This window comes from Brugia malayi, assembly GCF_000002995.4.
Source record: "Brugia malayi strain FR3 genome assembly, contig: Bm_v4_Chr1_scaffold_001, whole genome shotgun sequence".
Lineage (NCBI taxonomy): Eukaryota > Metazoa > Nematoda > Chromadorea > Rhabditida > Onchocercidae > Brugia > Brugia malayi.
In genome coordinates, this window is record NW_025062475.1 from 4100745 (window position 1) to 4126973 (window position 26229).

Consider the following 26229-nt stretch of genomic DNA (forward strand, 5'->3'; position numbering starts at 1 on the left):
CTTTATTATTTAATTTTTCAATCAGAATATTTTCATTTTTCCACATGATTCTTTAAGAAATTATTATTATAGAAATTATGATTCGACTTATTAACTTCTTTTCAAATTAAAATATCAACTTTAAAGTTTTCATTTATCATTTCCAATACTTTTAACTTTCATTTTTCAAATAATTCTTTAATCCACAATGAGATATGAATTTATTGCTAGCATATAATAATAATTTAAAATAAATGAAAACAGCAAATGGAAGCTTTAGAAAAGTAATATTTTACTTTTACAATGAAATCGCACATAATTTATATTTTGATTATATTTTTTGTGTTTTTTGAGTTGCTAAAAGAAACTGGGATTTTTCAATTTAAGCAGAAAAAGAATTTTTTTTTTTTTCAGGCTTCAGTTATTATAATAATAGATTGTTGACATCTTTATAGATATTGACATCTCAGTGAAATTATTTTTGATATCTTTTAAAATGCCTTTCATTTTAATGCTAGCGATTACATCAAAATTCGATAACATAAAAAAAAATAATAATCGTAAATAATGCGATTGCATAGTGTAACACACAATTCTAATCTTTTCGTTATAATTTATAATTATTAATTATTATTTCTTCTAACTAACATATAATTATTAATATATCACAATCAAATTCATATCGAATTCTTTATCAAATTTATCAGACATTTTATTTCCTTTTTTTTGTTTTATTTACGAAAATTTGTCAGATATTTTTGGTAGAAATTCTTTTTAAAACCTTTTTGCCTTTTCTTTTTTATCTATTAACATGTCATCATTGTCTCTTTAAACTATCTTTAAAGCATCAAAAATCAACAATTTCTAATTTCAAAGATTAATGACTTATAAATTAGAGAACTGTAATTTTTCATTCATTGTTGCTTAAAACAGAAAAAAAAAAAGATTTTTTTATTGTAACAAATTTTCATTAACATTTTGTTTATTACTGATATTAACTGATAACGATAAAAACAATATAATAGTATTAAAGCTTTTATGTTCAGAATCTTATCAACTTATTATAATAATGATTAATTCACATACATTATTAACACAGTTCATTAAAATAGCACTTTCATCGCATCGTATTTGTCAACAATTTTTGATGTTTATTCTTTGCAGTTAATAAACAAACATAAGTATAACTATTCTTTTTCATTTTTTAATACTAAAAATATTCATAGCATTCATCACCAATAATTTTAATTGAATAATTGAATATAAATGAATTGAACTGAGTAAATATGATAAAATACATTAATACATAGTTATTATAAATATTAAGTATATTAATTCTAGTTTACATTTAATATAGTATTATTATTGATATAGCTTTATTTTAGTTTTTATCAAATGTTCTTTATGACAATTTTTAAAGACAGAAGTGGGTAATTAATCAGAAAAAAAAAAATTAAGCAATTATTTTTTTTTTTAATTTTTGAGAAATGTTCTGTTGAATTATGGTTGATAAAATATTACGTTATCACTAATTTTTATCATTGTTTTGAAAATCATAACATTGACATTGATAGGAAATTTGATTAATTGATAAAATGTTTTAAGGACTGACAAAGAAAATTCATTCTAAAATGAAAATTTGTGTTCAATTTTTTCATCATTTCTTTTCTTCTCATTTTTTGATTAATTTACTCATTATATTTTGAGAAAAGTAGAAGATGATATCATAATGAACATTTAATGAAATAAATTCAAATTTAAATTTATTCATTATTTTTACTATAAATGAAGAGAAAGAAACAGATAAATTAAATAATTATATTCTTGGATTTCAAACAATACCGGAATGAGACCGGAATATTACAATATCTGATTGACGAACAAGAATAAGCAGGAAGAATTCATGAAAAGAATTAATTAATGAGTCTCTCTCCCTCTTTATTTTTCTCTCTCTCTCTCTCTCAAAAAATGAAACACATCAAACATTAACTTTTCTTACTGGGAAAAAAATTTTTTCTCTTTAAAAAACCCTTCGTTAATGAAAAAAGAAAGAAAGAAAAGTGTTTTCTGTTTTGGTTTCTATTTTTCTTTTTTCTTTTTTTTTGATGAATATAATTTCAAATGAATAATTTACATTTATAAAATAAAATAATTCCCATAATTCTCTTTGCTAAAATTATTTGACTGAAATTCATTTGTACAATTTGGCTTTTACTTTAAGAAATTATTTGTCTTAAAAAAAAAAATTTCCTTTTTCAATAGTTATTTTGAAGCATTCACTATTTTTGGTTAAGGTATTATAATTGAATTTTTTTTTTTTTTGAAATTTTAGTGAATTATAAATTTGCTTAGCTTTTCATTTTTACTTCTTTTTCTCTTTTAACTAAATCTTTTTTTTTTCTTTCTTTTTTTCTGCTGGAAATTAATTAAAATAAAAGTAATAAAAGTATCATTTGATAAATAAATATTACTTTATCTAATTATGAAAGTTGAATATAAAAAGAATAAATTAATGAATGAATTTTATTATAAAATGTTTCTCACACTCATTTTATTATATATTTTTTTATACTTATCGTTCAATAATTTCATTACTTCATCAAATTGATTGTAAACAATTAAAGCAAATCTTTTTTCCGAAAATTAGTACTAATAGATTTATACTATAATTCTTGTCAAATTTTTAAAACTTTATATTTGATATTAATTTATATGCATAAAAATTTATTAGAAAAAATTCTTAAATCATTAATTTTTCATCTTTCTTTTTTTTTTTCATCCCCAAATTTTATTTTTGTTTTTTGTTTTATATTGTTTTTCAAAAATTTGTTTAATATAATTTTATAATTTAAATATTAACATTCTGTTATTTATTTCATTAGCATTCGGTTGGAAAAAAAAAAAAGAAAAGCCTCCTTATATGTCACATATTTCAATTGTCACATAACATTTTGAAATATTTTTGCTGTCAAATAGAAAATGAAAATAATTCTTATTCATATTTCTTTTTATTTTAGATATTTCGATAATGTCTTTTAGTGTACGTTTACCTTTAGCCAAGGCTGTTTTTGATCAATTTATTGGCCTTAAGCCACATCCATCTTTCTGTCAGGTATAACTTTCTTCAAAAAAAAAAAAAAAAATAATAAAAAATTTCAAATTTTTTTCTTTTCAATTTGTAAAATAAAATTCAAATATTGCCCATATATTTAGGCAACATACATATGGATTGATGGAACAGGTGAAACTATGCGCTCAAAAACTCGTACCATTACTAATGTACCAAAAAGTATTAATGGTTAGAATAAAGCTAATAATTTATTTGATTTATAAATATAAAAATTATTTATGGTTAAAAAAGAAAGAAAAAAGAAAGTTACTAAAAAAATTTGATAAATTAAAATAAAATAATCAATAATGGAAATAAAAAAAAAAATAACACTTTATTAGCTTTTCTGAAATATTTTTTAAGATTTTCCACTGTGGAATTTTGATGGTTCATCAACTGGACAGGCTCGTTCAGGTGAAAATTCTGATACATATCTGAAACCGGTTGCACATTATCCTGATCCATTTCTTGGTGGTAATAATAAACTTGTCTTATGTGAAACATATGATCATGCTATGAAACCAACCGGTTTGTTTTGTTATAATTAGCACAAATGTAATCAATTTTAATTTAAAATTTTAATTTTAATAATAAATAATTTAATTTTCGAATAATTTATTTAAATTCTTATAAGCAATTATTTCCTCTCTTTATAGATAAAGAAAAAAAAATTTTTCATTTTACTACAATATATTTCATAAATTTAATGGCATGCAAAATTTATGCATCGTTTGGCTATTTTCATTTAAAGATTTTTATACTGTTGAAAAAAAGAAAAAAAAAAGAAAGAAAGAAATTATTACGAAGCATTGATTTCATAAAATGAATAATAGAAAAACGATAAATTTAAGTAAAAAGCTAGAAAACTTTTAATTCATGCGAAATTAATTGATTTTTGCTTAAAATTTTATTCATCAATTAATTTATATTTTTGGATTATTATTTTTTTTTTTTTATTATAGCTACTAATCATCGTAATTTTTGCAATGAAATTATGGAGAAATGTAAAAGTGAGAAAATATGGTTTGGTATGGAACAGGAATACTTACTTTTGGATAGGTAAATATATATTTATATAAATTACCGGGTTATTTTATATAATTTTCTTCTTTTTTATCTCGTTCTTTTCTTTTTTGTTTTCTTTCACATTTATTTAAAATTAATAGGAAAATTGGATGATCATCCATTACGGTTGCCAAAATATGGCTTTCCGGAACAATAAAGTTGAATTAAATGAATGTTACAGAGATGGTCATCCGTTAGGATGGCCAAAACATGGTTTTCCGGAACCGCAAGGTAAGTATTATTGCGGTGTTGGAGCAGATAAAGTATATGGACGAGAATTGGTTGATGCGCACTATCGGGCTTGTTTACATACTGGCTTACAACTTTTTGGCATAAATGCAGGTGAGAAAAAAATAGGAAGAAGAAAAAATTTTTTGTTCATTTTAACATTTAGAAAAATATAAGATTTTTTTTATTATAATTTTAATAATATGAATTTAAAAAAAATAAATAAAGAAGCATTTTATTAACTCAATTTTGTTATTTTTTTAATTTATAAAAAAAATGTATAATTTGCAGTATAAAAATTCTTTAACAATTTAAAAGTTATTTAATCTACTTTATTTTTTCTTTTTTTTTTTTGTATGAAATATGTCGAGAAAATATAGGAGAAAAATATTGAGAATGAGCAAATTTTTTTTTTTGTTCTTATCTTTTTTTTTTTGTTCTTAAAAAAAGAAAAATGAAAAAAAAAATTGACAATTAAATTTTAGTACAAATAAATACATTTAAATTGTAATTTTTAATGTAAACCTAATAAACTAAGACTAAAGATATTCTTTTTTTTTTTTTTTACTGTACTATTAAATTTTATCTTTTATAAGTGAAAAATTTTGTAAATTTTGAATTTATACTTAGTCTGTTTTTTTTTTTTTTAGTGAGTTTATTTAATAATTTATAGAAGTAACACCTGGCCAATGGGAATTTCAATTAGGTACCTGTGAAGGTATTTCTATGGGTGATCAACTATGGCTAGCACGTTATTTACTTTATCGAATTGCTGAAATATATGGCGTTTTGGTTACATTTGATCCGAAACCAGCAATAACACGTTTGAATTATAATTTCTTTTTCTTTTAAAATCTTATCTAATCTTTTATCATTGAATTAACTTTATTGTTATTTACTAATTTCAAATATAATACTGTTTAGATGGTGATTGGAATGGCGCTGGTTGTCATTGTAATTTTTCAACTGAAAAAATGCGCTCAGATGGTGGCATTAAATATGTTGAAGAAGCAATTAAAAAACTTGAAAAGAAGCATAAAGTAAAATAAAATTTTTCTAATATTTTGTTTTAAAAAAAAAAAAGAATTAAACTTTTTCTAATATTTTGTTTTTTAAAAAAAAAAGAATTAAAATTTTTCTAATATTTTGTTTGAAAACAAAAAAAAAAAAAAAGAAAGAAAATGATTACAAAGCTAATAACTTTTATAAAAATTATTTGCTATTATTATTATTATTTATTATTATTAAGAATATTTGTTATTATTATTTATTAAAATTATTATATAGAAAAAAAAAAAACAATATTTTAATTTTTTATAGGAGCATATAGCAGTATATGATCCACATGGTGGCATGGATAATGTACGTCGTTTGACAGGTAAACATGAAACATCGAACATTGATCAGTTTTCATGGGGTATTGCTAATCGAGCAGCTTCAGTTCGTATACCGAGAGCTGTAGCAAAAGATAAAAAGGTTTAATTTTTTTCTTTTTTAAATATTTAAATATATTTATGAAATTTTACATTTAAAAGAAACAAACAAAATATTTTCAACGATATAATTTTTATACAATAATTTTTTATTGCATAATTATTTCTTACTTACCTGTAATTTTATCTTTCTAATATGAAAAAACAAAAAAAACAAAAACGAAAACAATTAAATCAATTAATTATTTAAATTAATTTCTTTTGATTATAGTAATATAGCATCGTTGCATCATTTGAGAATCATTTTGATCCTTCCGTTTATTCAAATAAAAACAGTAAATACTTCAAAAATGTTATTATGATTTGATTTTTCTCTTTTTTAATTTTTATTTGTAGGGTTTCCTGGAAGATAGACGTCCATCATCAAACTGTGATCCATACGCTGTCACCGGAATGTTAACAAAAACAATTCTACTTGATTAAGCTACAATTAATTAATATCTCTCATATTAGTTTGTAGTTATCATTTTTTTTGCAATTACTTTACAAATTCATTTTTAATTTTGTTTTTTTTTTTAAATGAAATTTAAAACGAAAAAAAAAAAAGTTTCTTCTTACAATGATTAAAAATGCTAGCTTAAGAGAAATTAAAGTAAACTCTAACATTTATATATTCTTTTATCTAATAATACAATACCTATGTTATGTCAATACTGATGCTTATTTTAAAATTTAAATAATTTTACAAATAATATTTTTCTCATATCACATAATACAATTTATTTATTATGTTTCTAACTTTTTCTATCCTTTATTTCTCTCTAAATTCATAAATATTTCGGGAAATTAAGGGATAGCTCAATTTCTTTACAAAAAAAAAAAGAAAGAAAAGCATTCCAATAACTTTTTAAAATAAAATTGAAATGCAAATACTCTCCGAAACGCTATTACATTATGAATATTTATATTTGATGCAATATTATTTACTTTTTACTTTCTCATTTTCTTTTATGATTAAATATTTCACAATTACTCATAAATGAAAATAGTTTGCAAAAAAAGAAAAAAAGGAAAATGCATTAAATTATTCATTGCTAAATTTTAATGATCAAGAAAAATACTATAATAAAGAGCAAATAAATAAATTTTAAAAATTAAATATAATATGTATATTTTTATACTATTTATTTTCTTTTGAATATTAATAAAACAAATAATTACTGAGAGAGAGAGAGAGAGAGAATTTTACTTTCCTTATGATATTATTTCATTAATTATAATTAAAAGCAGAATTATTCATCATATCATTTTCATTTCAAATATGTTCTCTTCTTGTACTGTGTGACTAAATAAATGTGACATTGTTTAATGAAGTGAAATGACTGATTACAATAGCAAATTGATCACGAATTTTATGCTTTTTGAAGAAGCATTGATGTTGGCAGTGGACATGGGCAGTAGTGGGCATCTGACCCAGGCAATCCGGGTAATCCAATCTAAAAATTCTAATTTGTATGGGTAATAAATAATTTGCAATAAATGATGGAAATTTTTTTTTTCAGTAAGATATTTTATTCAAAATTATAACAAATGAAATAGCTTTTACCGAACGAGCGTTTCAGATAAATTAGCGTAAGTGAAATTTATAATATCATTTTAATAAGTTAGATAAAAAATCCTTACCAGTCCTAAATGTCCATCTTTGCCGCTCTGTCCAGGAGTACCAAATTGTCCCAGCAAACCAGGCTTACCAGGAGGACCACGAATGCCATCACTACCATTCTTACCTGATGGACCAGGAAAACCACGTTGTCCATTTGGACCTTTTTGGCCTATTGCACATTTTTCATATGTTCCATTCCGTCCTGATAAACCACGCTCACCTGGTTTGCCAGAAATACCTGCTGGTCCAGCCTCTCCTACATCTCCTTGCCTACCTGTTGCACCTCTTTTTCCGGACAATCCAGCACTACCAATACGTCCCACTGGTCCGCGATTACCAGGAGGACCAGGACGTCCAAGTAATCCTGGTGGGCCAGGTGGACAATAAATGCAATCAGCAGATTTTTCCTGGATGACTGTGATAATGACACTTGGTACACCATGATAACCATCTTCTCCTGGTAGCCCATCTACACCTTTCCAACCTTGGTTACCTTGTGGTCCAGCTGGACCTCGTGGACAATGATTGGCAGAAGAGCAGCATTCTGAAATTTTTTGAAAAATTCACGAGCAAAAACAGAGTTAAGATTAATTTTGACAGCTAGCATCAGTGATATTTCATTTCTCTATCTTCATCTGCATCTTTCTTTGAATGTAACAACGTTCGAAACTTACTACAACTTTCCGGATCAGGTTCTCGTTTATGACGGATAAATAAATTAGCATAGGTTGGCGCAATTTGTGCGTTACGTGATGGGTATATGTGCAACAAACGGATGGTATTCCACGTATCATTTGCTATTATCTGAAAAAGTTAAACTTGAATTTTACAAGAGATCACATTACAGACCATAAAAAGTATTATTCATTGTTTATTAATTAATATTACCTACTACAAAGTACAAAAGATTCTCTCAGCGTCGTATAATGGATTAAAAATTATTCGCATTCTTTCCAGTAAGTTTATTTTCATTAAATTAAAAAATTTTTCAATTTAAAATTGATTTTAATTTAAAATGAAAAAAAATAAAGCATGATTTATCGGAATTTAGCTTTTATAGATTTAATATTCATAAAATGGAAATCAGTTTGAAAGAACCAAGTTGAAAAAGTTGAAAAAATAAACATAATTATCGTAATTTAACATTTTTATATTCTATTTCTTATTTTTTATGATTTCACATTCTATGTAAAATATCAATAAAAAAAATTTTTTATTGCAATGCTCAAAAGAAAAAAAAAACTTGAGAGAAGATAAATAATTATTATGAAATGAAAATTTGGTCAAAATAAATTGAACTACTAAAATTTTAATATCTTATACAATCATTCAAGTGTTTTGCACTTCAGATAGATTTATTATTTCAAAAAATGACGAATTAAAACTTTGCTTAAATAATGATTTAAACTTAATCAGTCGAAAATGATAATTTTTGAAATTCTTTTAAGTCCTTATCAATGCCATTTTCAACATTAATTAATATTCCAAATTACTTTCTTTTCTTATTATCTTTTTACTACTTTATATCAAAAAAAAAACGAGAATTGAGACCTTAAAATCATGAAGTTCATTCATAGCATTGTCATATAATGCATTGATATCATTGAATAAAGATACAACAACAAATAATGTTGCGACAATTGCGCATGCGCTAATTGCTATAGCTATAGCAATGAATGTATTGGCACCCATTAATGTAATGATAAACTGAAAGAATTAACAGCAAAGAAAATATTTAGTTCTTTTGTTTAAATTTTATAATCAAATTTTTTATGATATAATTGTTAATTACAAATTGTTACTATTAAATTTACTATGAAATTTGCTTGAAAAGTTTTATAGAAAATTAACTTATATGTGATAATTTTTTGAATTTAAAGAATGTAAAACATTGAAATACGAATATTGCATCGTTTATCAGAAAGTAAACTGTAAATGCGTTAAATTCAGAAGTAACTTTTTACTAAATAATTAAATCTTACATTTAATTATCAATTTAAAGTAATTGAAATTCTCAATTTTAAAGTAATTGAAAGTAATCAATTTTAAAGTAATTGAAATTGAAAATTCTAACATTTCAAAAAGTAAATAAAATTTTGAAATTTTCATTCAAAAAACATTCATCAATTCCATTCAATTCTTCTAAAACATTATTAAATTTGAATTATTTAAAGCATTTTTATAGCAAAATTGAAAATTATTTGCCCTTGAATTTGCAATGCTTTAGATCTGTTCTTCGCTTTCTTTGTCATTTCATCTTCGCAACTGTTTGTTGACCTTCAATTTCTGTTAATTTTTTGATCATAAGAAACAAGAATTAATCTTAAAACAGGTAATTTAGCCAGAGATTCACCTGGTTGAAAATTATTATCCTAAACTAATGAACGGAAATAATAAAGAAGAGAATCTGAACTGAAATTCATATGTAAATGATGTAGATTGTTTGGCATTGCTTAAATTTTGAGCAATTTATTAAATTTGTAACTGTTGAAAATTTGTTTTGAAAATAATAAAATGATTTTTATCATTTACATATATTCGCTAATTTGTTTCAGATAAAAGAATGAATCAGAATGATAATTTCGTCTCATATATTCATATCTTATAACATACCTTTTGTACAGGTAAATTTGCCTAACTGTCATCATACTTAATTAATTGTAATTAAAGTTAATTTACTCAAGTACATTTCAAAAATGAATGCAAAATTTTTGTTATTACTTTTATTACTAAAAGTTGCATAATTAATTACACTTTGAAATGAACGAACAAAAAAATTTAATAATTCTAATTTCAAATTTTCAATTCTTATTCTTAAAGTATTGCAGTTCTTGAATTGTTTGTGCCCTTTGAACTAAATTATCTATTGTATTTTCACAAAAAGAATTTCATTTATTTTTTTAGCACTACATTTTATAAATTTATTGATTTCCAGTCGCCAATTTGTTTGATTATAATTTAATCGTACAAAAATTTAATTTAATAAAACAAATTCATTTATTTGCTTTTAACTGAAAGTTATAGTCAATCATTTCTGTGACAACAAAAAAAAAGAATTTTTTTTTTTTTTTTGGTACGTTGGAGAATTTATTACAACGTATTATGATAACAGATCACATTAAAAATTTTTATTATTTTTGAGCAAATGATTGATAGTCTGTTCTATTCTTAGCATTTCATAAAATTCTCTTTGATCTTTTACAAATATTTTCGCCTAAAAATTAATTAAATTGAAAATAGCAAATGATAGTACAGTGAAATACACATTTGCTCACAGAAATAATAACTAATAGTAATTTCCTTTTTATTACAAAAAAAAAAAAAAATCTTTCTGAAAAATTTGGTAAAGAAAAAAGAAATCAGCTAAATGTAGTTTATAAAAAATTCTCACAAATGTTATGAGCCATTAATAAGTTAAAAGATATAATTAATCAAATATGTAAATGATAGAAAGAAATTGTTGTGATAGTGAAAGGAAATGAATTCTTGTTCTTTTTTTTCCACAAAATTGAATTTAGTATTTTAAAATGCTGCAAGTTTCACATCTTCATAAAGCAAAATTTGCAGTGTTTAATATTTGATAAGCAAATTTTTTAAGACTAATTTGCTTTCCTAATGAAATTTCGGAATTAAGTTCAACATTTTAAACTGTTTCAATATTGATAAATAAATATTAGCAGAGTCACTGTAAACTGAATGTAATTTGTTACTGTTAATCCAAAGTTCAAGATGATACCACAACTCATCAAAAGAAAAAAAAAAAGTTGAAAACAATACAAGTTTTGAGGTTATAAAAGTTTTATTGTCCTGAAAAATTCGCAAAAGATAAAATGTTCGAGTAGATTATATAGATAGAAATACCTAAATTATTAAGATAGTAGTGAGTTAGGATTAAAGAGAGAGAGAGAGATTTATACGGAGGGTTTTAAAATTTATAAGCTTATCCATATACACCACAAACATCTATGAGAAAAGTAAACAGATTAGCTTAAGCTTGTATTATTCCACTTTTTTTTTTTTTGAGATTGTATTGAAAAAGATGTCATCTCTATTGATCATATTTGTGATTTTTCCTTTATCTCCGAAATAGAAGATGAACTGATGAAATCTTTGGATGAAGATGTGAATATTTCGTTATTTTAATGACGATTTTTATTTATTTAAATTGAAACAAACAAATCTTTATCACTTTGGAAATGAATAAATAGAAGATGAAAAGTACAAGAATATTTAAAGCATGGAAAACATACAATATATTCTGGGAAGTTTTATTTTATTTGCATGACTTTTTTTTTCATATTTGATTGAATAAAAGTAATTCTAAAAGATTGCGAATATGTTTATCAGTTAAATAATAATATCGCAACAATGATCTTAAAGAGAAAAATCAAATGTTAAAAATCATAACGGTAACGGAACAACTTGTTCCTTCTTTCGCTCAAAATATCTTTGTCGAATTTCTTCAACTTTCTCCGAATCATTCCGATGAGCTAATATCTTTTTGATTATTTGTAGCCTGGAAAATAATAACGCTTATTTTAAAGAAATGTTTGAAAACACAACATAAAATATTCTAAAATCTTACAGAAAAATGAGTAATTTGTTAACTAGTTAAGTAATGTAGAACTTAAATTAATAATAGTAATAATAATAATATTAATAATGATAATGATAACAATAACGATAATAATAGTGATAATAATATTAATAATAATAATAATAATAATAATAATAATAATAATAATAATAATAATAATAATAATAATAATGTAGAATTTGTATTTCATCTCATTTAAAATCCGTCAAAAATCGCTTATTTAACCTTTCTTCCTTAGTTTTCTCCTTTACAATTCTTTTCTTCGGTTCATCATTTTCCTCTCCTTTTTGTTTCTTTTCAAATTTCTTATGCTCCTTTTTTTCCGTACAGTGATAATCACAAAAATTTTCGTGCTGTTTTGTAGAACTTCGTTTCTCTTTATGAGATTCAGAGCTGAAATTAAACATAATACAATAAATTGAACATTGAAATTTCACAAAACAAAAAACAAAATCTATAATATTTTACCTTTTTTCCTGTCGCCGTCTTCTATAACTATGTTCCCTACTACGTCCATGTCTCTCCATTCGTTTTTTATGTCCTTTTGATAGCTCCTCATCACTACTGCTACTTGCCGTCAGATGTTCCGGAGATGGAGTAAAACGCTGTCGAATTTGTTCCGCCTTTGTTGGCTTTTTCACTTGTGGTTTCTGAAAACGGATCAAATTTAAATCAAATAAAAAAATCATTATAGGATCTAAACTAATAATTTATTGGGAAATAATTTGAACTTTGGAAGCAATTAAGTTTCACTCAAAAGCATAAAGGCAAATAAATGTTCAAAATTTTCAGAATTATTTGAAATTTGAATAGAAAATTGTTATTATTTTTATTAAATTATAATGGCTTCCTTTTCAAATCTTTGAAAAAAAAAATGCACTCTTTGTTTCTGATATGAAGAAAATTTAAAAAACTTAATACAAACCAAAATATTTAAACCAGGCTTCAGGTTTACTGAAATCGTATTATTGAGCTCCTGTTCTTTGTCTGAATCATCAGAATATACTGATTTCTCTGTTTGATTACCAGTAGACAATTCCAGAAATCTACCATCATTATCGCTGTCTTTCCGTAATAAAGAAAGTTTTTTAGCATGTTCAACAGAATCCACACTTGTTTGTTGTACATCTGTTGTAGGGCTAATAAACTAAAATAAGAACACATTTGATATGTAAAAATTAATCCTTGCTTCTTAGTCAAAAAAGTTTACATTACTCAATTAATCAAATTTAATCATAAACCTCTTGCTTTATATCTCCTTCTTCTGTTTTAATTGCACCATTATCTCCAACAATATCATTCAACAGCGTCCTATAAAAGCCACCTTTCCACACGCCACTTTTTTGCCTTTCCACTGCTGTCAATTCTAAAAAATCAAATTTGGTTTGATCGAAAATTTTCAAATGATAAACGTCTAATGATAATGAGAAAATTGAACAATTAATCAATAATTTCGCCTAACTGTATTACTGTGACTACTCCAGCATTGACAAAATATGCTAAAAACTCAGTGATGATGTTAGCCTTAATAAAAAAAAAAATTAATTTGCAAAAAAAGACAATGAACCAACCGTCAAGCCGATTGTCAACTGCTTCTTGCAAACGGAAATTTTCCATTTCTGCTAGCTGTTTTTTGTATGCGCTCGTAACAAATTTCTGGAAAATAACAATTTTTCTTGAAGTGAAGAATCAATAAATTAAAACAAGATTATAACTGAAATGTAGTAACCTCTTTATCATCAAATTGTCCAGCTTCTGCTTCACGCTCTTTCTGTTGCTTACGCTCCTCTCGACTTTGTTGCGCAAGTAAACGCTTTTTGTGTGCTTCCAGAATTTGTTCTGCATACTTTGACTAAACAGAGAAATACTTAATACTGTAAAAAATAAAAAAATTAAAGTATTTATTGCTATTGAATCCGGCTCTCCGGTAAAGCGCTAGGATTGCAGTAGTACTTCAGCATAAGTAAATGGTTTAAAGTAAGGGGACTAAATGATATATTTCTTTCTAATGCAAATTAGTGCTATTATTATTACTAGTTAAACTATGACGAAATTTCAAACACAGCATAAGGAAGTAAGGAATAAAAAAATTTCCGAATAACACTTCAAAATGAATATGAGATCAATGCAGTACATCCATAAAATATTAAGAACAGTTTGCACTGAGCAAATCTGCTAAATGAATAGACATTTATGATCTTCATTATTACTATGCAAGGTAATCTTAAGCAAAACTATTTTAAAAAAAGTATTATCCACTAAATTTTGTCTTCTAATTCAGTATAGTTCAATAACTTTAAGAGCTGTATTTTCAACTATACCTTTCGTTCCTTATCTGCAGCTTTAATTTCTGCAATTTTTTGATTTTTATTTGCTTGTAATTCTTCGTATACATTATCATAGTCAAAAATTGTTGGATCTTCAGCAAGCGCTTTTTCATGCTCACGCTTTGCTTGCATTTTTGCGCGCACTGTTGTTGCAGTAAATTCACTCGATGATGCAGCCTACAAGTGAATACAACAGTGATGTAAATCAAAATTGATAACTGAAGCTCAGATTCTACTTCTAATGGCAATTGTCGGCATTAAATAATATTCCTGAAACTGAAAGTACCTCATTCCCATCATCTTCATCACTCGCAAATGCAGCAGCAATTGGTTTAACAGTTGAAAGTTCAGATGGTTTCTTTAAAATTAAACCATACCTAAAGAGGACAGTTTTAATTTTCGAAATCAACAAGTGAAATAGGAAGACTTCAACAGTAAGAAAGATTACTTCTTCAATGTTGTTGTCGACATTCGAAACTGCAATAATCAATACTGGCTTAGAACACCACAAACACTTGCTTGTCAATATATATATATATATGGATTTCAACCTTTTTCTGATTGCTCTGAAGAAAACAATTCCAACTGAATTCGTTTTTAGACCTGAAACTGTTAACTAGTAAGTATAACTACAGTAGTAACTAGTAAGTATAGTCTTCCATCATTTGCAATAACACACCAAACAACTACTGTAAAATTCTATTTTTTATAAATATAAAAATTTTCAATCGAATTTCGAATGTAAATCCTCAGTTAGGAGAGACATTAAACCATGAAATCATTTATTGGAATATGAGAATATAAATAAAATTAACAGAAAACAGATTGTGAGTAATGTTCATTAAAGCGAAACCCATTGATAAAAAAAGATAGCACAGAGCATATATCACTTACAAATAGTAATGCACAAATATAAAGCCCTAGCATAATTGAAATAGAAGTTTCTTACGTTTGAGAACATAAAAAGTTCTTTGAGAAGTAGTCAGAGCAAGCAAAGAGAGAATATCAGCACATAAATTATGATGAAGGAGTAAAAACCAGAAATACTAACATAGAAGTTTTAAACAATATTTACAAACTGGCCACTATTTTAACAAATCAAATAGATTTAAATCAAATTCCTCCTGTTCCCTCACCACCCCCCCCCCCCCCCCCAAAAAAAAAAAAAAAAAAAGATAAAGAAGAACGAAATGAGTTCATAACTAATAAATATGATTAAAATACAAAGCTAAAATATACGAAATAATTTGAACCCCTGTTTGCTTTTTCCAATCACTTTCATAAATACCAGTCAATGATAAACAAATAAGAAAAGAAAACACAGCAAATATTTTCAACAAGCCATCACTTAAATATAGAATAGCGCACAGAGAGATATCTTCATTGGAGTTATTAAATAAAACATGAACAAATTTTTCCTAATTGAAAAATGCCATTTGTAGCAAGCAAAACAATTCCCGAAACCACTGAACATATCATTCTAGACCAAAATAAGTATTAATTCCCTTTACAAAAGTGACAATTAATGGTTGCCATGCAACCAAATATCGAATCCAATCTAACAGTTGCCCATAGAACAGATGAGGCTTCTGCCATCTATAAAAAAAAAATTGTGATTTACCTAAAATATCAAATCTCGAAGTTTAACATAAAAGACAAAAAATAAAAGCACTGAGTTTTTGTTTGAAAAATAATTGGTTAAGAAATAATGACAAAACTTACGGATGCTTAAACATCCTTTTAAGATCGACTTTTTCCTTGCAATAGGGGCATGTCTGTTGTTTACCAATAACACACCAACCGCGGATGCAAAATTCATGAAACAAATGTCCACATGACAAGCGATATGTCGATTCATAGTCAGTTTCCGTATCGTCTATTTCAAGATGATTCCCGCATACAGCGCAAACATCTGCTTCAAGGATTTTCTTCGGTAAACCTTCTTCTGTATAATACTATAAAAAAGAAAATTTCAAAATCCCTGTGTAAACAATAGGATAAAAAGGAAAGAAACAAACCCCAATTTTGGATGCAATACGATCCGTACATATATGCGCAAAATCACGACCGAGTACTCCATAATATAAGCCATAAAACAAAAGCAGCAAACCAGAGTCCATTAGAATTTGTGCTTTTATAGCGAATATATGATTCAAGCCCAATAATGTGAACATGATAAAAATATATCCTGCTATTCCAAGAACATAACTCAATTTATGCAAAAATAGGAACCATTTATAAACCAGCCTGAAAGAAAAAAAAGGAACATACCACTAAAAAAATAAAAACCAAGTAGTTTATGCCATCGAACTATTGTTAATTAAAGAATTAGTGAAAGAATCAAATTTTAAAAAGTCTCGTTTCACAACTGAGCACACGATATACGTTTCACAAAAATAGAAAAATTTTTCTGAACATGAAACAATCTGTTCAATATATGGCAAAGGAATATCCATTAAAAAAAATGGAAATCACGTAGGATAAGTTCGAATTAAAAGATACAACTAACCTTGGTGTTTTGCCTGATATTTGTGGACGAGTAGCCCTGTACCAAATCACAGTTGACAGTACGGAATATACAATCCATGTTACCAAAAATCTCCACCAGTATCGCTGAACACATATGAATACAGGAATTAACCACATGCCCAGTAGTGTGCATAGCTAAAGAAATTATATATCACATATCAAAAAAAGTTTGCAAAATCACGAATACGATTAATAAAAAGACATATAAAATTGTATGTTTAAGGAATAATATAAGCAATAAATCTCATCACTATTATTACGCAATAATATGTCTTTGAATTTCTCAAATTGCTAACATTCAAAATAATTTTCTCAAACTAATGATATTTTAAACAAGTAGTATATCAAACGAAATGAAATAATGACTTGTATTATTAAATTCCATCAAGAAACCCACTAGGATTATGTTTAGCATTTAGCGCAGTGCTCACTGTAGTGATCACTGAAATCCAGCTTAGAACAAAATAACAGAATTAACTATCTAAAGATAGTTATAGCATTACAGAACAAGGTATTGCAAATTAGCAGAACTGAAGGCAATAAACTATCAGATACAACTTTTGAAAACAGGCCTGATACGATTTGAAGTGCCTTTTTTTCCATTGTACCAATGCAATTTGGGCTACAACCAATGTTACTATCAGTATCAAAAAGATTTCCATATGCATTTGTTCATGTCCTCGATGTTTTTCGTGCAATTTCGCATGCTCGATTCTCCACTGTTCTTCTTCATCCATTTCCTCAAATTAAATTAAAGATTAAAGTAATTTGAAAAGTCTCTATTAAAACTCTTATCGATAAAGTTCCATCTTTCTAAATAGTTGAACATACTGTAAAACAAAGAGATTAAATCAAAAAAAAGGTCAAATAGAGGAAGAAGTCAAAATGGTAAAAATCTAGTGGTGCTGATGATATTCTCCAACTGAATCTACCACTCTTATTAACAGTCCATTGTTATAAAATCATAATATCTTAGTATATATCTAGGATAATAGAGGTTTAACAAAACTATTCCAATGAATTTAGAAGGAAACGGTGTTTGTAAAAGCGAATCAATTAAACAGTTAACAACATATTTTTCACTTATAACTTATAATTGACCTATTTTTCAGAGAAAAAAATCACTAAATAAAATTCATCATATGCAAGATATGCCTAGGTAGTATGCTGCTAGCTGAGTAAAACTATAATTTATTAATTCAGTTTGAAAGTGACAAAAAGTTGTTGTCATCAACTATCTTTCTCACTTAGTACATACATTACACACTAGAGTTATCATTCAAAATAGATTAACTTTAGCAGTACTAGAAAATAATAAGCATAATTACAGATCAATATGGGTATTAAAATACACTTTGGTAGGATGAAACAAAAGAATTAAAATGAAAGCTATAAGGAAAAAAGCTTACTGAAATTTCATTCTGCAATCGAATAGCACCTTGAAATTGTTGCGTATTGTGTTGCTGCATCCTCACATTTAACTACCACGTTGCTATAAAATCGAACAAGACGTATAGCTAAACTGTAAAAAATAAGTACAAATAATTCACTAATTCACAATTAAATGTTTTCAATATTTAATATTCATTATTGTAAAAATATGATATTAAAACTAAACAGCTAATGTGTTAGAGAGATAAAGTTAAGTAATTTTTTTTAATTAGCTCTAATTAAAACAAAAATCATTTTATGTTCCAAAAATAATGTTAATTACTTACCTGGACACTTATAAGTCCTTAAAATCTTTTATTCTATCAAATAAACATCTAATACCATCAGGTATCAATATACGATCAGGTATTAACATGCAGAAGAACAGAAGGAACCCGGAAATTTTCAAAAGAAACGGTTTGTAACGCAAAGATTATTCTGTTTGCATTGTGACATCAAGTAATAGAAAAGAGCGAGAAGAGTGTGCGTCATAGCTTGACGTAGCTTACGTAAGTTGTGATTTCTGATGTTTCGTACTATGTGTGATTTTCCTAAGCTAATGCTTCTTTTTTGTTTGGATTTGTATTTATATTAAAGTCAAAGAATGAATTATAAATAGAGTTGTCACATTTATATATATATATATATTTTGCTTTGTGTAATCTTTAATCTCAAATAAAATGTAAGCAAAAGATGAAATTAATCTTTGATATTCTTCAGGTTTTTCTTTTTTCGGTTAGTATAACCTTATCAGTGGTAATATCATCACTATCTTTACTTCTAGATAATTATCTTCTAACACTGAACAATGGTAGGTGTTACTCAGACAGAAAATGCTGAAAGTCATTCTTCTTCGAAGGAAGATGGCAAGAAGGACGATGACACAGCAAGGTATATATATATATTTTTTTTTTTTTTTTTTTTTTTTTTTCAGTCTGTCTCATTATAATGTATTTCATAAAAGGGATTACTACGATCACACAGTAATATGACATTCGCCTAAATTCTTACTCTTACTTTTTACTTGACTTAGTTTCATTCTCTATCGCAATGAATGTAAAGATGTGTAGAATTATCTATAGATGTCAGCTATCATATTTTTTGGAGGGGTTTAAACACTAAAGGGTAACTTATAGATTCGATTGTAACATATGTTTGGATGTAGCACGAGATGCTGTAGTGTCGATGTGTGGTCATTTGTTCTGTTGGCCATGTCTTCATCAGTGGCTTGATACATGCCCTAATAGGCAGCTTTGTCCCGTTTGTAAATCTGCCATTAGCAAAGATAAGGTTATTTTTTTTCTTTTTGTGTGTGTGTGATAATGCAAGTTATAAATTAAAGGATAAGTTACAAATTAAAAGGTAATTGAGACAAGGAATAATTCCGTGAAACATTCATGTATTTGAAATAGGTGATACCGCTGTATGGAAGAGGTGGTAATGATACAGACCCACGAGATAAAGTTCCACCACGTCCAAGAGGTCAACGTACCGAAATGCCCCAGGCAAGTTCTCATTATTGTCATATTCATATGAAAAGAACACATGCAAGAGATTTGAGATTATTCTTAGAGTAATTTATGATGATTCGAGCTTAGTGGGTTGTATTAATTGCAGAGCAATATGACAGAGAGACTTGGCAGAGAGACATATGCAATTTGATGCAGTACTCTTTTTACTTTCAGAGCTCTTTTCAAGGATTCCCAGGCTTCCAGTGGGGCGGTGAGAATGGTGGTGGTGTGCAGTTCTCAATGGGTATCGGAGTGTTCCCTATCTCATTTTTCGCATCATTTTTCAATATTGGTTTTGGAGAACGACGTCCAGATGCGCGTTAGTTCTATCATTTATTAGTATAATTGTTCGGTTTCCTTCTTTGAATTTTTTCTTATGATATGAAATATAGGATTGAATGATGATGTACAGCTCTCAGAGTACTTCTATGTATCCAGTCTTTAGTGATTTAAGGTGGTGAGTCGTTAATTATATTGAGTATATCTTGGTATATACATAGTATGACAAGATATATAGTTTTAAAAAAGCTTCTTATGTCTTAACATATATATTTTGTTTTTCAGCGGCACCAGGCACAAGACAAGCGGAAGAGGAGCAGTTTCTATCAAATCTTTTTATATATCTTGGTATATTTTTTGTTGTTTGGCTCCTAGTTCTATAAATATCATTTCCGAACTATCCAAGAGTGCTGGAATATTTTAGTTTAAAGATATTTTCTATCTATTTTTTCGCTTCTTTTTTCCTTTGTCCTGTGCGTACCTTAATTGTTCATATGATTATTTCTGTGGATACTGTGTTCCTAGTCGTATTTTGTGGTTGAATTTACCTAAGCGCAAATGTTCGAAGCCTACTTTCATTAGAAAAGATGCAAACAGGTGTCGCAGATTTAAGTGCCACTTTTAAAAGGCATTCTGCAGTCATCTAATTTGCACAAGCTTATGGACAGCATAGTTACAGTATGTTGCTTTTTTGTTGATTGCATGTGTCAAAATTACTCATGCCTACAATCAGTTTTCTGACTATATCTTGAGCTGCTTTCATTCGTCGGTTTATGTAAACTTAATATGTTTCATCATCACATTGATCGTACATATCGTTTCTTGTAGAACTGAGTTTTTAGTATCTGTTTCTTCGCTGAATATTTATTTATTCTTTGCATAAATACAGAGAAAGTAAAGACAAATTAACAGTTCCTAATAATACACTAACAGTACATTGAAATATGAAGTGCAGTATTTTCAAGCAAAATTATTTTTCAGCAAATTTGGGTTTTAATAAATACCGTTAATGAAAACAAAAAACTGTGGGCATTCTCATGTTTCTGTTATGATATTTCATTGCGTAGTTTCTGTTTAAAATTCCAAAGCCTTAGACGAATTAACGGTAAAGGTACCAATTTTGGGCATATTTTTACAGATTTTTTATAGATATTATAAACCTAAGATCACTGACACGTTTGAGTGACCTACATCGATCTTTGCTTCCAAGTTCATTCGATTACGCTTATTTGCGCATGATTAGCATTGCCAGACTGGTCATGCGACTTTCGGTAGAAGCGCTACTCCAGCGTACGATCTCGGTTGGTTGATTGATACACTAAGATGAGTCCAGGGTTGTTGTTCCAGCGACGAAATATTTAAAACTTCAATTGAACTCAAATTTGATGTTCCATCGTCACCTAAATTCTTTAATAGTAAGAAAAACTTAAGTCGATAACACAAATTTAAGCTTCTGAAACACTTCTTCTTATTCCTTTTTTACTGCCGAATGTCAACCCGTCATCAGTACAGAAAAAGTTTCTACGCTAAGCATCATGTATAGTCAGCAGTGAAAATAAGAGTTAGCTAACCTCCGATTGCGAATAAATTTGAATCCAGTGCTACAGCACTTGCATTGCGACGACATACATTCATTTCCGGTAAAAGTGTCCAGGAGTCACCATTTAAGATCTGGAGATTAGTATTGGCTATTTAAAATCTGTATTAAAAACTTAGAGAACATAGTAGTGTGAAGCTAAATTTTTTAAGTTCTGAATGTTTGATTATTCTATTGAAGGGAAAGTAAACCTCGGCTGTTTCTCTAACCACTGGACCATCATGTCCTCCAACAGCGACAAGACGATCTCCAACAACCGTAACACCAGCACCAGAACGTTTAGATATTAAAGTTGGTCCAGATCGCCATCGGTTTACCCGTGGTTCATAAATTTCAACTGTGTCTAAGCAGTTTCTAGTATTTCCATCATAGCCACCCACAGCATACACCATACCATTAAGCGCTGTGACTCCAACCGATGAACGACGTACGGTCATCGACGGAAGAGGCATCCACTGGCCTAAATTTAAACAAGTTCTCGTGTGTTTCAAGTAGAAATCGAACAAACAAAGAAAGTTGGAAGTCATGGCAAATTAAAAAGAAAAAAAAAAAAAAAAAAACCATTGCGAGGGTCGAATGCCTCGGCAGAGCTCAGTCCAGTTGAACCGTCGAATCCACCAACAGCTATTAGCAACTGATCGATGACTGCCACGCCTAATGTGCTACGCCTGTGAATGTTTATTATTTTGGAAATAAAATACACTAAATTTATTTACTGGGAACTTTTACGTATTTAGAAGTAGCTAAATTTTCAAAGGTGTACTTATTCTTATCATTTTAAAAAGAAAATATTAGATCCTCTGATAATCAGCACGCAACACTGCATTGCTGTATGCCGAATATAAAAAACAACAAGCAAAAGGTTCACAGATACTCGTCTAAAAACTTTGCCGACGGTTTGGGTTGGTAATAATTAGCAATTTTTGAATGTTTTGGGTAAAGAATCAATTTGTTTTTCTTAATACCTAACTATTGATTCTTAACATCGTGATCACGTGGCTATGCGGGAGGTTGTCCGAAAAAGCATATGCTGAGAATATGTGACGTTCCGGATGATGTTTCTCTTATTAATTATGCATATACCTTGCATCCATCGGCGGTGCAGCGAACCACCTATCAGTGTGTACATCATAGGCATCTACAGATTTTACACGTAACGACCCGTTAAATCCACCAACCGCATAAACGAAATCTTTCAGCTCCCCGACACCACAGCGACAGCGACGTTGTGGTAAAGCATTTACTACAGCATTTAAATATTACCAAAGTTAAATTCACTGTATCCTTTAATCAAAGTTTCTCAAATTCTAAATCAAAATCTATTCTTCTAGTCTTTGAACTTACACGGCATCCATCGTAAAGCATCCAAATCGAATACATCAACATTGGCAATAGCCTTAGGCGCTTGACCACCAATGAGCATTATAAGCTAAAAGAACCATTCTTGCTGTCCGTTCTTAGGCGTATTATTAATCAAGACAAGCTTTATTTGTAGCATTGAAATTACCTTCGATAATGGAATTGGCTGCCGCGGACGGCTACGTTCATTTTCTTCGCCACGCTCATCTTTTAAATGATAACGGTAAGCTTCCAAAAGATAATCCTTGCATTCTGAACTCTGTCGAACCAAAATGTCTGGATCGACCTTTAAAAAATCTTTTAAGACAACAGACGGCGAAAATACCATGAATAAAAAGTCGTCATAAAATTTAATACAAAATTTTGATGCAATAGACGTATTGCATAGAATAGAAAATATTCTTTGTAGTTTGATTTTTGTCAAACCAAGACATTCGCATCACTTTTCTGAAAATTTAACGGGCTAGTGTCGACAGCAGCAGTGAGAATAGGGCAAGGACTAATTTTAAAAATTAGTAAATATTCACTTTATCAGTTAAATAGTCACGCGGTAGCAATGGCAAGCGAACATGTGCCATAAGGTCTGGAAATGCATCTCTGCGGTTCAAGATATCATGCATTACCCATCGTACAACTGCTTCATAAACCTGAAATTCCTTATCATTCATATGATTGACTTGATAATTTTGTCGGATTAAACTGATATAAACCAGTTTATTTTCATGCTAAATTACTATTTTAAAAACTTATTCTTTTTATTTTAAAACTTAATCTTCTATATTGAAATCATACACAGTACCTAATGTATTTCTATGTTTACGCAGTTTATCGCAAACCTTGTCTTCACCCGTAGTTGTTAAATGATCTGATGAGATTATTTCGACCACCTGATGTTTACTGAGAGCCAAAAATTCATCACATTTTACCACATGACTATAAGGTAAAATACATGTAAAATTTAAGCAAGAATTACTGGGAGGTAAGAAGGTCATTTAGATTTCTCGTATGAAACAAAAAAAATAAGTGAAATATTTGAAAAGATGCATATCAAACTTGAAATGTTGCTGAACAAATGTAGTGGCAGCATGTGCAAGCTGTGTGCAACCATGCGCTACAGCAAAGTTTGCAATGCCAAGACAGTTGGATGGATCCAATTGCTCTAGAAGAAATCTGGAACATGCATCACGCACACATGCCATCTGCAAGCGAAAGCTGTGAAAGTAAAGGTTTCTAGAAAAAATCAAATAACAAGTTTCATATATGCATAAAGAATTTACGTATATGGCAGATGAGGAAAATGTCAAATATAGAAGAGAATGAAAAACATGCAAGCGCCTTAAGGACACGAAAGGTGAACAACTGCTCAGAATCAATAAAAATACCATGTAAAAATAGACGTTATGAAGGAAAAGCACATTAAACTGTCAAAATTAAAACTGCAATCTAAACACATAATAAATCCCATCTAGGAACAAAATAAAAAATTAATCTAATGGAAAGGTTGACCTGAAGCAATGATCCAGTTGTCAGAAGGCTTTGTACGTTTTGCTCATTGATTGTTAGGCGACCAGAATACATATAGTCAATGAGAGCAAGCAGTGATGTTCCATCGATTCCCTTTAATTTGAAGCAAATTGAGGAAAAGTCGATAGTTAAACAATACGAACAATACAGATATGACTTTATCGGAGTGCTCATTATCAAAACATTAATTACACGAATAGAATATTCTCCTCCCCTATTAATGTTCAAATAGATAACGAACCTTCAGAAATATGTTTTCCTGTTTTGATTCCTTCATTGCACCACTAAACATTGCGCTAAAATATGGACATCCTGCAGCAAGTACAGCACGATGGGCTACAATTTTGACATCCCGACTTCCATCGCTTTCTGCACCATCTTCTGGTTTCAATGATGCCATCAAAATCACATCACAGAAACGTTCGTCTCTACAACAGAATAATTATTGAGAAAAAAAATAAAGCTCTGACGGATGACTGAAAATTGCGGCTGATGGATCAAACAAAATGGTCAATATCAACAATCACCAACCGTCATACCCTTTTTATTGAAGATAGAAGAGATTAATTACAAGTTTTGAAGTACTTGAGCTAAATATGCATGGAATTTAGCTAATGAAATGATGTAAAATGATATACAAGTTTAAGAAAAGTTTGCTATGATAAAGGAATAAAGAGCAAATAAAACTAACTTTCGGAAGGTATTCAGACTACGCAATACATTAGATGGGAAATTATCATTATTATAAACTGTGGAGCTTTGTTTGCTGTTGAAATGTCGAGCTAAAGACGATGGAGAAGTGCAGAAATGAGTTTCACTCTCCAATGTACCAATTACTACCTCGGTGGATTCGCTTTCTGCTCTCCAACGCTCCATCTTGCAATTCAGTTTTACTGTACTATATTATACGATCCATCCTTAAAGAATGATTCCTGTAATTGAAAGATAATTCTCCAAAACGTGATAAACGACAAAACCTTAGCAATGGCATAGAAGACATAGATGATTGAATGATAAGGAACAATGTTTATCATATCATGAGTACGATTAAATTAGTTCATCTAATACATCTTTGATTTAATCACATTAATCTTCCGATAAATCATGATCACCTAGCATAACTGTGTAAGAAAAAAACTGTCCACACATCTATTATTTCCTTTCCTTCAGACAAAACCTTTAGACGTGGGATATTTCCTACACTTCCATTAAAAGTATTAAACGTCCCCACCTGGAGTACAAAAATACTGTTCACCAGTGATGAACTGATCTAGTAGTAGAAAATAGAACCATCAAGTAAACCTGACCAAGTAAACCATCCTGGCACCAATCTCTCTCACTACAACTATGCCTCTTCTACCCATCCTTCGTGTGAAGAGAAGCGAACCACTTTACCACTACACGTACTTGAATGGGCGTACGTGACCCTACACAAAAGAGCTGGCTCAGACATCCAAGGAAATATACCCACATGGACGCATCTCGAGTGGAAACCGCGAAGTTAACATTTCCTCAATCATTGCCAACATTCGCGGAGCCCAACTAGCATAGGACTCCACGAAAGTTTTTTGGCAGCGTTTCGATATACCTCCATAAAC

The 26229-nt window shown here is 28.4% G+C and overlaps 6 protein-coding genes and 1 non-coding gene across 7 annotated transcripts; 2 read left to right on the forward strand and 5 right to left on the reverse strand.

The window, feature by feature from the left end:
* Positions 1-3007: 3007 nt before the first annotated feature.
* Bm13752 (glutamine synthetase, putative) lies at positions 3008-6297 on the forward strand (the record flags this gene model as incomplete). The annotated part of the gene is made up of 9 exons (XM_043076491.1): positions 3008-3091; positions 3193-3277; positions 3452-3616; positions 4051-4147; positions 4335-4495; positions 5055-5204; positions 5306-5421; positions 5702-5857; positions 6211-6297. 9 exons carry the CDS (start codon positions 3008-3010, stop codon positions 6295-6297), a joined length of 1101 nt encoding a protein of 366 aa, XP_042932425.1.
* Positions 6298-7226: 929 nt separating this feature from the next.
* Bm2485 (Nematode cuticle collagen N-terminal domain containing protein) lies at positions 7227-9169 on the reverse strand (the record flags this gene model as incomplete). The annotated part of the gene is made up of 4 exons (XM_001902128.2): positions 7227-7310; positions 7498-8021; positions 8152-8281; positions 9029-9169. The coding sequence occupies 4 exons, from the start codon at positions 9167-9169 to the stop codon at positions 7227-7229; spliced, it is 879 nt and encodes a 292-aa protein (XP_001902163.1).
* Positions 9170-11878: 2709 nt separating this feature from the next.
* Positions 11879-14872, reverse strand: Bma-ccdc-55 (putative 45.1 kDa protein C16C10.6 in chromosome III, putative; the record flags this gene model as incomplete). Its single annotated transcript, XM_043076492.1, has 10 exons — positions 11879-11993; positions 12300-12467; positions 12543-12724; positions 13000-13221; positions 13316-13440; positions 13646-13730; positions 13804-13926; positions 14396-14578; positions 14688-14778; positions 14850-14872. 10 exons carry the CDS (start codon positions 14870-14872, stop codon positions 11879-11881), a joined length of 1317 nt encoding a protein of 438 aa, XP_042932426.1.
* Positions 14873-15876: 1004 nt separating this feature from the next.
* On the reverse strand, positions 15877-18399 carry Bma-rnf-121 (putative RING finger protein C16C10.5 in chromosome III, putative; the record flags this gene model as incomplete). Its single annotated transcript, XM_043076493.1, has 6 exons — positions 15877-15997; positions 16124-16356; positions 16420-16648; positions 16911-17065; positions 17503-17670; positions 18340-18399. The coding sequence occupies 6 exons, from the start codon at positions 18397-18399 to the stop codon at positions 15877-15879; spliced, it is 966 nt and encodes a 321-aa protein (XP_042932427.1).
* Positions 18400-19169: 770 nt separating this feature from the next.
* Positions 19170-20534, forward strand: Bma-rnf-5 (putative RING finger protein C16C10.7 in chromosome III, putative; the record flags this gene model as incomplete). The annotated part of the gene is made up of 5 exons (XM_043076494.1): positions 19170-19252; positions 19498-19651; positions 19774-19866; positions 20047-20191; positions 20437-20534. 5 exons carry the CDS (start codon positions 19170-19172, stop codon positions 20532-20534), a joined length of 573 nt encoding a protein of 190 aa, XP_042932428.1.
* Positions 20535-21408: 874 nt separating this feature from the next.
* On the reverse strand, positions 21409-25507 carry Bma-kel-1 (Ring canal kelch protein, putative; the record flags this gene model as incomplete). Its single annotated transcript, XM_043076495.1, has 13 exons — positions 21409-21551; positions 21723-21822; positions 21940-22208; positions 22310-22416; positions 22832-22991; positions 23093-23177; positions 23256-23393; positions 23635-23754; positions 23944-24040; positions 24161-24306; positions 24614-24724; positions 24873-25059; positions 25323-25507. The coding sequence occupies 13 exons, from the start codon at positions 25505-25507 to the stop codon at positions 21409-21411; spliced, it is 1848 nt and encodes a 615-aa protein (XP_042932429.1).
* A 565-nt stretch (positions 25508-26072) lies between these two features.
* On the reverse strand, positions 26073-26156 carry Bm15569. Its single transcript, XR_006227954.1, has one exon. It is a non-coding gene; the product is annotated as a small nucleolar RNA Bm15569 (small nucleolar RNA).
* Between the last annotated feature and the right edge of the window lie 73 nt (positions 26157-26229).